This window comes from Anolis sagrei, chromosome 1 (genome assembly GCF_037176765.1).
Source record: "Anolis sagrei isolate rAnoSag1 chromosome 1, rAnoSag1.mat, whole genome shotgun sequence".
NCBI lineage: Eukaryota > Metazoa > Chordata > Lepidosauria > Squamata > Dactyloidae > Anolis > Anolis sagrei.
The window spans coordinates 73,124,528-73,136,958 of NC_090021.1; the positions used below are offsets into that span (position 1 = coordinate 73,124,528).

At 39.0% G+C, this 12,431-nt stretch overlaps 1 protein-coding gene across 1 annotated transcript in view; it reads right to left on the reverse strand.

Annotated features, from left to right (window-relative positions):
* Nucleotides 1-296: 296 nt before the first annotated feature.
* The window catches only part of PPP1R14C (protein phosphatase 1 regulatory inhibitor subunit 14C), a 67,314-nt gene continuing 55,179 nt past the window's right edge, over nt 297-12,431 (reverse strand). Inside the window, exons 2-4 of the mRNA XM_060753552.2 lie at nt 8,887-8,970; nt 7,994-8,026; nt 297-2,105 (exon numbers count right to left, since the gene is read on the reverse strand). Coding sequence (XP_060609535.2) covers nt 2,031-2,105; nt 7,994-8,026; nt 8,887-8,970 — 192 coding nt within the window. The 3' untranslated portion in view covers nt 297-2,030. The remainder of the gene's footprint in view (nt 2,106-7,993; nt 8,027-8,886; nt 8,971-12,431) is intronic.

Consider the following 12,431-nt stretch of genomic DNA (forward strand, 5'->3'; position numbering starts at 1 on the left):
TGCTGGCTCTTCGGCTTAAAATGGAGATGAGCACCAACCCCCAGAGTCGGACATGACTGGACTTAATGTCAGGGGAAGGCCTTTACCTTTACCTGTACACTGTTCTGGTGTGCCTGTGGTGGTATTTTTACATGATTTCATGAGAGTTGGGGAGGGACTTTGCAATGACTTGGGCATCACAAAAGTAAGAGGTCCTGGGTCTTCATGCAGCCTGTGGTCCACAATTTTCTGACTGCGAATTTACGGTTTAGCTTCCAGCTCTCTGATTATTGCTAAATGCTAAATAAAACAAAAGCCCCAATCTGTTGCATTTATTTGAGTAAATATCTGGTAAATAAAGTTCATTGATAAAACGTTACAAAATTAAATACATTTTAAAAAGCTTGCCAGTATACATAAAGTTCACAAACATGTATTTTTTTTCTTTTAAAAAATAAAATTATGTTCAGAGCACCCTTGATATAAAATGCCAGACTAGCATCTACCAGCAGATGGTAGCTTGTGAAACATCTGAGTGAAGAATGGCTTCCCAAAGAGACAGGGATCCTGCTTGTAACAACAACCCCATCCCATCCCCAGCCCGCCCGGTCTGATGCTGAAGCTGGAAAAGTACCCTAAAGCCCAAATCACATAACATTGAAACCCTCCTGCAGCAGGGCCTTCTTTCCATCCCATCCTGAAGCTGCCTATACTTCTCAAATAGCATTCCAGGTCAATTGGGAGACCTCCAGAGCAGGTTGTGGGGCACATGGGAAGCTGTAGATGGAAGAAGGGTTAACCACTGCATTCCACTGATAAAAATACTTCCATCAGCAGAATTACCCTGTTGAGTACAGGGCAGAGCTTGGAAGTAATTAATTACATGCAACTTAGTTGCTTGCAAAAAGTTACTTATTGTTAAAGAAATTAGAACAGAGCACCTTTCAAAAGTAGTACAATGAGATGTCTTGGCAACATTCTCTCGATGCTTCCAACAGTTACTTTTGGAGCTATTTTGACATGAATATTTCAAACTTTATGCCATTCCTTTATCAAGGCTTAGACTTTAAAAAAAAAAAAGAGCAAAAGAAAGCAATGAAAAAGCAAAAAGCAATGCAACAAGTATCTTTCAAAACACAAGTAACAGTAATGAATTATTTTAAACATTGCAACAAAGTAATAGGAGCAAATTGCCTTCGAAAAGGAACTTTCCAAGCTCAGATACAGGCCATTCTGAAATATTCTTGGAGAGGAAATTGCACTGGGGCAAGACAACATTCATCCTTTCACACTTTCCCTAAGAACCTCTCCTCTAAATGGCATTAATCCTCTCACTGCTGCATCAGACCCTTCAGCAATAGGATAATACAATCCTAACAGAGCATGAGGTGAAGAGGAGATGACCTGGCCAAGCATGATATCAATAAAATAAGTGTAAAGGCTACAAAATCAAGCCCTTGAAATCTCCCCCAGCTTGTATTGTGAATGAGGATATTCACTCAAATGCTTTATATGCATTAAGAAATAGTGGTAGCACCCACTTTCAGTAGATGGGTTCTCTCCCCCACCCCAACCCTGTTGCTACAATTTCAATTAAATTGTTATCTAGACCATGTTTTCCTTCCATTCATGTGAATTAATAGTAACACTCACTCGACAATGTATGTACACAATCACAATAACTTTAACATCCATGAGTCTGGTATACAGCTCAATGTTGATGATCCAACTGGTTTGGAGGAAGCAGCTTCGCCTAGTAGTCCCTTACAGAATGCATCAAGTAGGTTACTGCCTGGGACAGCTAAGGACTCCCACCTGGTTTGATCAATCTCAAGCAGTAAAAGCAGCATCCATAATGTCGATATCCATGATTTTTAAAAAATGACAATTAAAAAAAGACTTAAAAACAGATGTGGTCAAATTCAATAAAATGTCAGAACTCAACCAAAAAGGTAAGAATAAATTGCTCATAAAGACCAAACTAGAAGTTGTTCTATTCAAAAAATGTCCTGGTTTCATGGCCACGTCTCTCAAGAGGGCACCATTTTCAGTTATATACTCTTCTTTTGAGGAGGACTCAGTTTTCTCATTCCTTTTATCCGAGTTAGTAGTTCTTTGATAAAATCCTACAAAAAACAAAAACAGGAGATTTATTTATTTACTTACTTAATTACTTACTATGTTTCTACCCCTCTCTTATCACCCCGGAGGGGACTCAGAGCAGCTTACAAATGATGGCAAAATTCAGTGCCTTATTATACATACATGTAAACAAATATTATTTATTTAAGACATTTATATGCTGCCCTTCTCACCCCGAAGAGGACTCAGAGCAGATATGACATCTCGAACTATAAATATGACATCTCAAACTATAAAACAGGTACAAACATATAAATACAATAAAATAGATTAAAAACATATTGCCTATTAGGAATAACACTGAGAATGCAGAGTTCATGCTTTACTTTCCAAACTTCACTGTTACACTAATGGCAGCCATTTCTCAAGTGGGGAAAAGCACTGAAAAGCTTTTTCACTGATGTATATGTCAACACAACTGTCAAATTCCAGTGACTTTGAATGGACACATTTGCCCTTCAAGGGCACTGGAACTTCACAGTTGTGTTATAGTTATTGTAATAAAAATGTTTTACATGTTTTAAATGGCTATTTTATAATTTAATGTTTTAATTAATGTTGAATCTGTGTTATATTGTTATGGTGAATCTGTTGGCACCAAATTGCTGCCGATGGTAAGCCGCCCTGAGCCCCCCTCAAGGGTTGAGAAGGATGGGGTTCAAATGTTTGAAAGAAATAAATGAATAAATACATAAATAAATGCCAATAAAACTGCACAATTAAGGGCCCACAAAAAGACTATGGGGAAATATATTTCCTCCATGGTAACTCTCTTGGACAAAGGATATTTATGTATTTATTTACTTATTTATTGTATTTGTACACTGCCCCTCTCAGCCTTCTGGCAACTCAAGGCAGTTTACAAGGCAAAATTCAATGCCACCAAAAACACAATTACAATATAGAAACTTTAACATCAATAAAATCATAACAACTGTAATAAAACATAATTCAATAAATACTCATTAAAACCATGTCCAGATATGGCTGTTCACCCCTTACTGGGGAGACACTTATACCTTTCTTAGCTCTCACCCCAAGAAAACTCCCCTCCTCAGAGAACTATTTCTACCCCCAAAATAAAAGGGCATCTTTTAATGCTAAAATCTGCTAGTTTAAGGTGTTTCCTCCTTTGACCTTTCTGGATAAAATAATCTCATTTCTGTAACTAGATGGAAAATTCTAAAAAGTGAGATGAAATCCTGAATGAGGGAAACCATGAATTTAATCAAATAGCGTCCCAAAACCATCTGTGGAAGAAATAGAAACCTCAGAAATGTGAGCTAGTAATAACAACAACAACAACGCTTTATTTATAACCCGCACTATCTCCCCCTAAGGGGACTCAATTCAGTTTGTGCTGAATTTCTAGCCAACTGAATATATTCATCTCATGGAAATGTGTTTTGAAACACGTGCATCGCCTACTATCAGAGACAGCTTATGGCCCCATTCTGGGCTCCATCAGAATAAATCAAACACTGCTACATACATTTCCTGTTCAAACATTAATGGCACCTTCATCATTAAACACTATCTGCTTTGCTATGAAGTTTTCAGAGAGTTTCTATTTCTAGCTTGGTAACTGGAAAAAGAACAGAGGACTTATTAATAGTACAAAGGCACTCGTCAGTTACAATCCCCAAACAGTCCTAGAGGCATGTAAAGTCGGGACCTCTCTTTCTAGGCAATACATTCATGCGGTTTTCCCAACATCTCAAAGATGTCCATAGGGAAACTGTGACAAGGACAGGCACTACTTGTTAATCCAAACGGCAGCGCTTACAACTGCACAAAAGGGCTGAGATCCTCCGTTGAACAGGGACAGGTTACTGCTCCATTCATGTAAATTGAATGCCCCTGCTCACCTCCGAAGTTGACAAACCTCCAAAGAGCTGCTGTTGCTATTGTTTCCTGCTGGGGAAGGGAGGAGGCAATTCAGTGAAGGAAGAAGCAGCTGGTTTTAACTCAAGGGAGAGAGAAAAATGGCTTGCTCATAGATGAAATGCATACTCCCTTCCCTTCCGAGTTCAGACCAGCCACAGCTTTATCCTCTGAATTGCCTCCCTGCCCCTTGCATTCTCCACTGATAAACAGAAATCCCTCCCAAAACTTGAAAGCTTCTGAGGACCATTGGATTAACCTAAAAAATCCTAGAGAATGGATGCCTAATAGCAGCATAAACCTTAGAGCAGAGAAAGCAGCATATGCATAGTTTAGATCATATAAATAGAAAAGCAAACATTAACTGGCATTAGCATTTGCAAGCCTTGATAAAGAGGCTGATTTTCCTTTTTTATGAAGTACAGCTGGAGCATTTTTGCAGAGTCCACTATAAACACTGCATGTTGTTGCTAATATAATCGAGCCCCCCGGTGGCGCAGTGGCTTAAAGAACTGAGCTGCTGAGCTTGTTGATCGAAAGGTCGCAGGTTCGATTCCGGGGAGCGGCGTGAGCTTCCGCTGTCAGCCCTAGCTTCTGCAAACCTAGCAGTTCGAAAACATGCAAATGTGAGTAGATCAATAGGTAACGGCGCTCCATGCAGTCATGCCGGCCACATGACCTTGGAGGTGTCTACGGACAACGCTGGCTCTTCGGCTTAGAAAAGGAGATGAGCACCACACCCCAGAGTCAGACATGACTGGACTTAATGTCAGGGGACTACCTTTACCTTTTAATATCTAAACAGCCATTAGGTGGCGTCGAGAAACCTTTTACTGCTGCCAAAATTTTTGTGACCCCCATTTTCAGTTATGGGGTTGGGACCTATTACATAAGAAACTGTGCTTTACATTAGCAATAGGAACCACAAAGCATCTCCAAGTCCCATGACCTCTTGCAAGCACATAAAGAAACACTTCTAGTTGCCAAGTAGCAACATCTGGGGTACTAGATGATTCTCATCCCAATTCAGAAAAGACTCTAATAGCTACTTCTTAAAATTGTTCTCAGATTAGTCAACCTCTGTAGAGCCGACTGCTTTTGTATGTATCCTCATAGAGAGATCCAGAAATTGTTCCAATTGCTCTTGTTTTTTATTCATCTACTGTCATATTCCCTTATGGAATGTACCAGAAGTGTATTGTGCATGCAAACAGCTTGCAAAGTATACCTCTCTCCCACAATAGTGCCACTTCCCTAGAAAGTATTTTTAAATGTTGGCACCCAACAATAAGCTGACTTTTGAGATAAGGCAGCCTCAACCTCATAACACACTGAGGCATTCATTTCTCTCAGACCACTATTCAAGCAGGGAGGGACTTTCTTTCTCCTCAAATAGCCGAAAAAACATTCAATCCTAAGAGCCTGGTGCCATGAAAACAGCAGACAAAAAAGCTGGAAGTTATGCATGTTTGCTTAGTGCTGTATTAAAGCTGGTGTATCAAGTGGCCACTGTTTTACAACACATGGAAGACGTCCAAACATATTGCATTTAGCAGCTGCACAACCCAGCTGAGTAACAAATAAACTGTCTTAGTCAGACCTATCTAACACTGTGTTGTTTCCAATGGCTGGCTGGAGATCTCCTAGGGTTTAGACAGGGAGATTTCTTTCGATCCCAACCTGGAGATCCTGGGAACCCTTCCTGTGACTCTTTACCTTATAACCTTTTGTTTCACAACAACATAGATCCAATTGTTAGTCCCAATGAGAGGAGGCCCACTGGATAGTGGGAAATTGACAAATATATTATATTGATTCAGTTGGAGGCTTATGTGAGATTTAGGCCACAGGTTGCAGCACTTAAAACAAATTTCATACATTTCCACTTGACAGATTTCATTGTCAGAACCTCTATGCTAAAGTGGCATTAAATGAAAAAACATCTGCATCATTTAAAGAACTTCCACATTACCTTTGCATGCCTATTTTGATTGTAGGCATTTCCCAAATATAGCATCTGCATCACAGACCACACTATTGCAAACAGACAACAGCAAGCTTCTTAAATGCACCTTTAAAGCAACCATTATTTTGCACAGATGCTATGTTTGTAGTTTAATTATCTATGTTGACCAGACTATGCTCGCTAAATAAGGCCCTAAACTCCACAGTGATTCAGTATGAAAACAACTACTTACTGCAGGATGAATAAAACAAAGATGAAACACACACACACACACACACACACACACACACACACAAATCTATATTTCCCTACACCTTACACTTTTTGAAGTTTGGGCATGAAATAACACCACCAAGTAGTCCCTAGATTTTCTTCTTGCCACATAGAAACCTAAAGGTACCTTTAATTTTATTATGTCCAGTTTTGAAAACAATATGATGAGGATTCTGAGCATTAGAGGGGTTTTTTTTAATTTCACCAGTCTTTTAAAAGAGCAACATACCTATATTTTTACTTTTGAAACAGATCGAAAGGGCAAGAATCTTTGTGCTTGAAATGTAGCCCCACTTACAGCCAGTGTAAATCACAACTAGGTATGAATATCAGTTAAAGAGCCAGATACAAAAAACAAACAAACAAACAAACAAACTGGCCAGAATCTTTTGCAAGTGATAAGCACAGCATCAGATACCACTTAATTTAAATACCAATACTAATAGGCAACTTTTCAAGCAATTTACCCAGTAATCAAAGCTTCCATGCATTTTAGAGTAATTGAAATTCATAGAATAGAATCATAGAATCATAGAATCAAAGAGTTGGAAGAGACCTCATGGGCCATCCAGTCCAACCCCCTGCCAAGAAGCAGGAATATTGCATTCAAATCACCCCTGACAAATGGCCATCCAGCCTCTGCTTAAAAGCTTCCAAAGAAGGAGCCTCCACCACACTCCGGGGCAGAGAGTTCCACTGCTGAACGGCTCTCACAGTCAGGAAGTTCTTCCTAATGTTCAGATGGAATCTCCTCTCTTGTAGTTTGAAGCCATTGTTCCGCGTCCTAGTCTCCAAGGAAGCAGAAAACAAGCTTGCTCCCTCCTCCCTGTGGCTTCCTCTCACATATTTATACATGGCTATCATATCTCCTCTCAGCCTTCTCTTCTTCAGGCTAAACATGCCCAGTTCCCTAAGCCGCTCCTCATAGGGCTTGTTCTCCAGACCCTTGATCATTTTAGTCGCCCTCCTCTGGACACATTCCAGCTTGTCAATATCTCTCTTGAATTGTGGTGCCCAGAATTGGACACAATATTCCAGATGTGGTCTAACCAAAGCAGAATAGAGGGGTAGCATTACTTCCTTAGATCATTTTTAGACATCAGATTAATCAAGTAAACTGCTTACTTGTAATAACAATTTAAAGTTATGCTAGAACCTGTCCCTAAATATTGATGTTTCCCTGACATAAGGGAAAGTTTCATGTCTATTATTAAATAAATATTCTAATGGAATTTAGAATGTATTCTCTTCCCTACCACATACACCCAAAACCTAAGGGGGAGGGAGATAAATTAAGTGTATATTGCCTGTCTTACATGTCCACACTCACATCCTAAAGACACAGATCCCATCTGGTCTTGGAAACCAAGCTGGGTCAACCCTGGGTGGTAGCTAAATAGGGGGCTGTTAACAAATACCTGGTCCCATAGGCTATATTTCAAAGGAAGAAACTGGCTAAAACACCTCTGAGTATTTCTTACATAAGACAACCCTATGAAATTCATGGGGTCAGCATAAATTAATGGGTGACTTGAAGACACATACATATATAAACATGCACACAGGTTATTAGAGAAGTACAGTTTCTTCTTTTAATGTTATTGCTGACAAGCAAAATTGAAATCCGCAAGTATCTAAATTGCTGATCATTCAAGCATTTTTATTTTTTCCCAATACATTCCAGTAAATATGATTGCTTAGAACACATAAAATATATCAAGCTTCTAATTTCATCTAAAATTTGCTTACCTCTGTAGGTTTGTAGCAATCTACAAGCGCTTCCTAGAAATAAAATGATAAAAGCATCAGTTGTTATATGAATAGCCTTTCCTTCTTTTTAATCTCCATCTTTCTCACATCAGAGGGTTGGATACTCTAGACTAGCCATGGTATCTGCTAGCAGATGAGGGCAGAACTTCATATGTTGTTGTGTGCCTAAAAATTGGGGCAAACCTATCATGACATTTTCTGAGACTAAGAGTGTTTGACTTGCTCAAGATCACCTACTGGGTTTTCATGGCTGAGCAGAGATTCCAACCCTATTCTCCAGAGTTGCAATCTAATTCTCAAACAACGACACCATGCCGTCATTAGCATACATCAAACAGGCTTCTCTCATGCATGAAAACCACAGTACTTAGCATTACTGAATTTACTCTGCAGAAATAACTACCACTTATTCAAAAGCCACATGTAAGTTATGAATACAGAGGAAAATAGGAATGCCCAGAGACTTGCTTCCACGGCTTGCTAAGAACATCTCACTGCCAGTTAGCCAGTTTCCATTGATTATGGTCAGGGAGGAAGGGAGCCCCACTGAAGGAACCACCCCATACTAGGCATGCTATCCTTTGCGCATCACTAATTCAAACTAAAGCCCTCCAATAATTGCTGCATCATTCTCTGCTATAAGAACTTTAATTTTTAATATTCTAAACTGCAGTACTAATGATTTATTGGCACCCTTTCCAAAGCTTGTTTTAGTCTGCTGAGTTAGACAGCATTGCTCAAATAAATCTATCATCTGATCTTTTAATTCTATTTTTAAGTGGCCTTAAGATCTCCTGACACAAAGCAGGGAATAAATATGAATAAATAAAATAAATAAATAAGTGAATAAATTGTCCACTCTCCCAACTAACTTGTAATTTGATGGCTCTCTCCTCTTCATTAGCAGCATCAAGAAGGTCATCGATGTCAATTTCTACATCTGGCATCTCTTCTTCCTGCAAAAAGAAAAAAGTTGAAATATTAGACTCAAGTTCATTTCAGCCAGGTTCAAACATGAAATAGTGGGGTGTTTTCTTCTCCCTTTTTCTCTCCCACACACAAAGAAACACTCACAACACAGTCTTCCTTCTCTCAACCTCATTCTGCCACCTGATAGTTTTAGGTCCAGCCTAGGCCTGTATTATATTGCTACAGTAGCTGCATTTGCACAAAACTCCTGCCAAGACATATAATGCCATATAAGAGTATAACTGTATAAAAATTTCAGGTGATGCTGGCCATCTTTTGTGATGAAACAGCTGAAACGAAATCTCCCCCCAGGTCTTCCAGTTAACCTCAGGGGATATTACGAACAATAACTCCGTTACAATAGTAAACATCTGCTAAATGTTTCCTGGATGTTGTGAAGAGCAGTCAATCAGGCATGAAATATGAATTTGCCATCCCCAGGCCACATTCTGTCATCTTGCAACTGGGAAGCAATGCATTATGGACAGAAACTCTAAAATATAGGAAGGTCTGTGTGTGTGTGTGTGTGAGAGAGAGAGAGACAGAGACAGAGACAAAGACAGAGAGAGAATATTTTAATCCAGCAAATTATATCAAAATTCAAAATACATGCTAAGACATCCAAGGGTGCAAAATACAATACAAAAGTTCCTGAAATTCCTAGTATTCTTCATCAGACATAAGTATTAATCTTTTTTTTGTGGGGGGGGGGGGTGATTATGGAAATTTACATAGCTGGGCAATCAAGAAATCGGAAATGTGTGTTCATATTTGGGGGGGGGGGGGTAAATGAAATATACTTATATATAGGCCACAATGACCATTCTCAAGCAGATGGATGAAGTCAAACAGTCTGTGTTATCTCTTTCCTCTGAAATATGATCAAGTCAAATACTCTGTGACATCTCTTTCTTCTGAAACACTACTGCTTTTAGTTAAATCGCTGATAGGAAAACAAAGTGAAAATCACATTTAAAAGGCATCTAAATTTGAGGAAATTTTCTCATTTGATTCTTGTGTGTTCAGGAAAATTCCCCTTTAGGTCGCTCTGTGGACGTGAGTTCAGTCCTAATTGTTTTAAGAGATGATATAACCCCTACAGGTACATAGACATAAAGAGTTCCTACAAGTGCTCTGAGATCATATCTGTTAAAAATGGGCTGACCAATCTGTTTAAACAGAAGGTTTGCTTGTTGTATTATGAGATTTCAAATAGATTCTGGCCTATGGTAACCCTATGATATCCCAATTTTGTGGAAAAGATGGGGAGTAAGCATCATCATCAACATCATCTGAGGAGAGTTATGTTTTGCAAAGTAACACCAAAACTTTTCTACCTTTTTGGTTGAAAGTATTGACTTGTTTTATAGTTAACATGGCTATCCCTGCATTTAATTTTTTTTCAAATTAGTAGCTGTTTCCTTATAAAGCCCTGGTTGCCAGCTTTTAGTCCTGCAGTTGTTTTGGACGTCAACTCCCTGAAATCCCAGTCATCTTACCAGGTGTTAGGAATTGTGGGAGGTGAAACCCAAAACATTTGGAAGACCAAATTGACTAGAGCAGTGTTTCTTAAACTTGGCTCCTCCAGATGTTTTGGACTTCCACTCCCACAATTCCCAACAGCTGGTCCAAAACACTCGGAGGAGCAGAGTTTGTGAAACACTGGACCAGAGAATGTAGACTTCTCCCATCCACCATTTGAACACGAGAAGGCCATTAACCAAACAAATTAACCTCAGTGAAATTCATTAGATACTTGTAGGAAACAACAAGTAACATAAACACCTTGTGTGGCAAAGTCTTTGTGATAAATCATTCATGGTTTAAGGTAAAACAGAGATAAATGTCAGCTGCATAAACTACAAAAGAAGAGCTAAGAAAGCCAGATACAGCACATGTTATAGACTACATCTCAGTAAACCATACAGCAGTGTAGCAACTTATGATTTTCCTAGACAACTATTCCCATTGTTCTATGCAATTAGTTACATTTTTTAAAAAAAAATTAGCTATACTCACTTGGCTTAATGGAAGATGAAATCAAATGGCATCTAAAGGACCAGAAGTTGGCTACAGTTGTGATAAATAATATACATTTCTAGATTCAAGTTTGAATTTTGAGAAATCACATTTCTCCATGTGTATGGTACCTACATGCATGGACAGTTGCATGTTCCCTTTGCTCCAATCCAACGTGAATCAACCCTTACATTGCAGTGATCTCTTCCTACCAGCATCCAACATTTAAGAGGCACTACACATTTAACTGTCTCAAAACTCTTAGGCAAATAATGTTATTTGTCTTAGACTCACTCTTGGGTGTAATCTAGCTGCTGCTATTAAACAAACACTGTTTATATCACTCAGCCTTAGGGTCAAGTCTCATATAAATCCTTAGTGTGCTACAAAGCAAAATCTCTTAAAGTTAAAAATGTGTTTTGTGTCCTCAGAGGCCAACCCGGTAACATCCTCGTCCCTCCACAATGCTTAGAATAAGAGTCAATCCTCTCACAAAATGAAAGCAAGATGTTTGCCTAGGGGCTCATTTATTTTATTTAATATTTTATGAGAAAATGCTACTAATTGCAGTTCACATTGTGCCATTCCCTCAATGTCATTTTCAAAGGGGCAGCCCTGCTATAGTGTTGCTGGAAACATATCAGCAGAGAATCAAAGAAAAGGTTCTTATCACAAGAAATAGTACCAAGTGTGTTAATTAATTGTTACTGGATTCGCATTTGCAGAACTTGTTGAATTTATAAATATCTTCCAATAGGTATAAGTTTACAAAACAGCTCAAGTAGAAACCCTTCCACATTGCTTAGGTACTTAATTAAATGCTAGAAGAAAGCTACTACCTGGAAATTGATTTGCTCCAGGCAATATACTATGCCAGAAGGAAGGTGTGTCATTGAACTGTAAAATCCTACCTGCTATGTCAAACTCACAAGCTTAAAATCAATGTGCTACATTTAGGTAACATCTCTGGATGAGCAGATCTGGTTTTTAGGACACATGGGGCTACCGCTTAGAGGGGAAATTGTCTCCTTCTTAGGGCCCTTCCACACAGCCATAAAACCCAGAATATCAAGGCAGATAATCTATAATGTCAGCTTTGAACTGGATTAGCAGAGTCCACAATACCATATAATCCAGTTCAATGTGGATTTTATACAGCTGTGTGGAAGGGGCCTCAATCCTATACAGTCTCACCAGTAGAATTTCAAGTGGTGGCCAAAAAAGCCAATAGCATTTTGGCCTGTGTCTAGATCCAGGGAAGTCATGCTACCCGTCTATTTTGCTTTGGTCAGACCACATCTGGAATATTGTGTCCAATTCTGGGCAACACAATTGAAGGGAGATGCCGACAGCTGGAATGTGTCCAGAGGAGGGCGACTAAAATGATCAAGGGTCTGGAGAACAAGCCCTATGAGGAGCAACTTAAAGA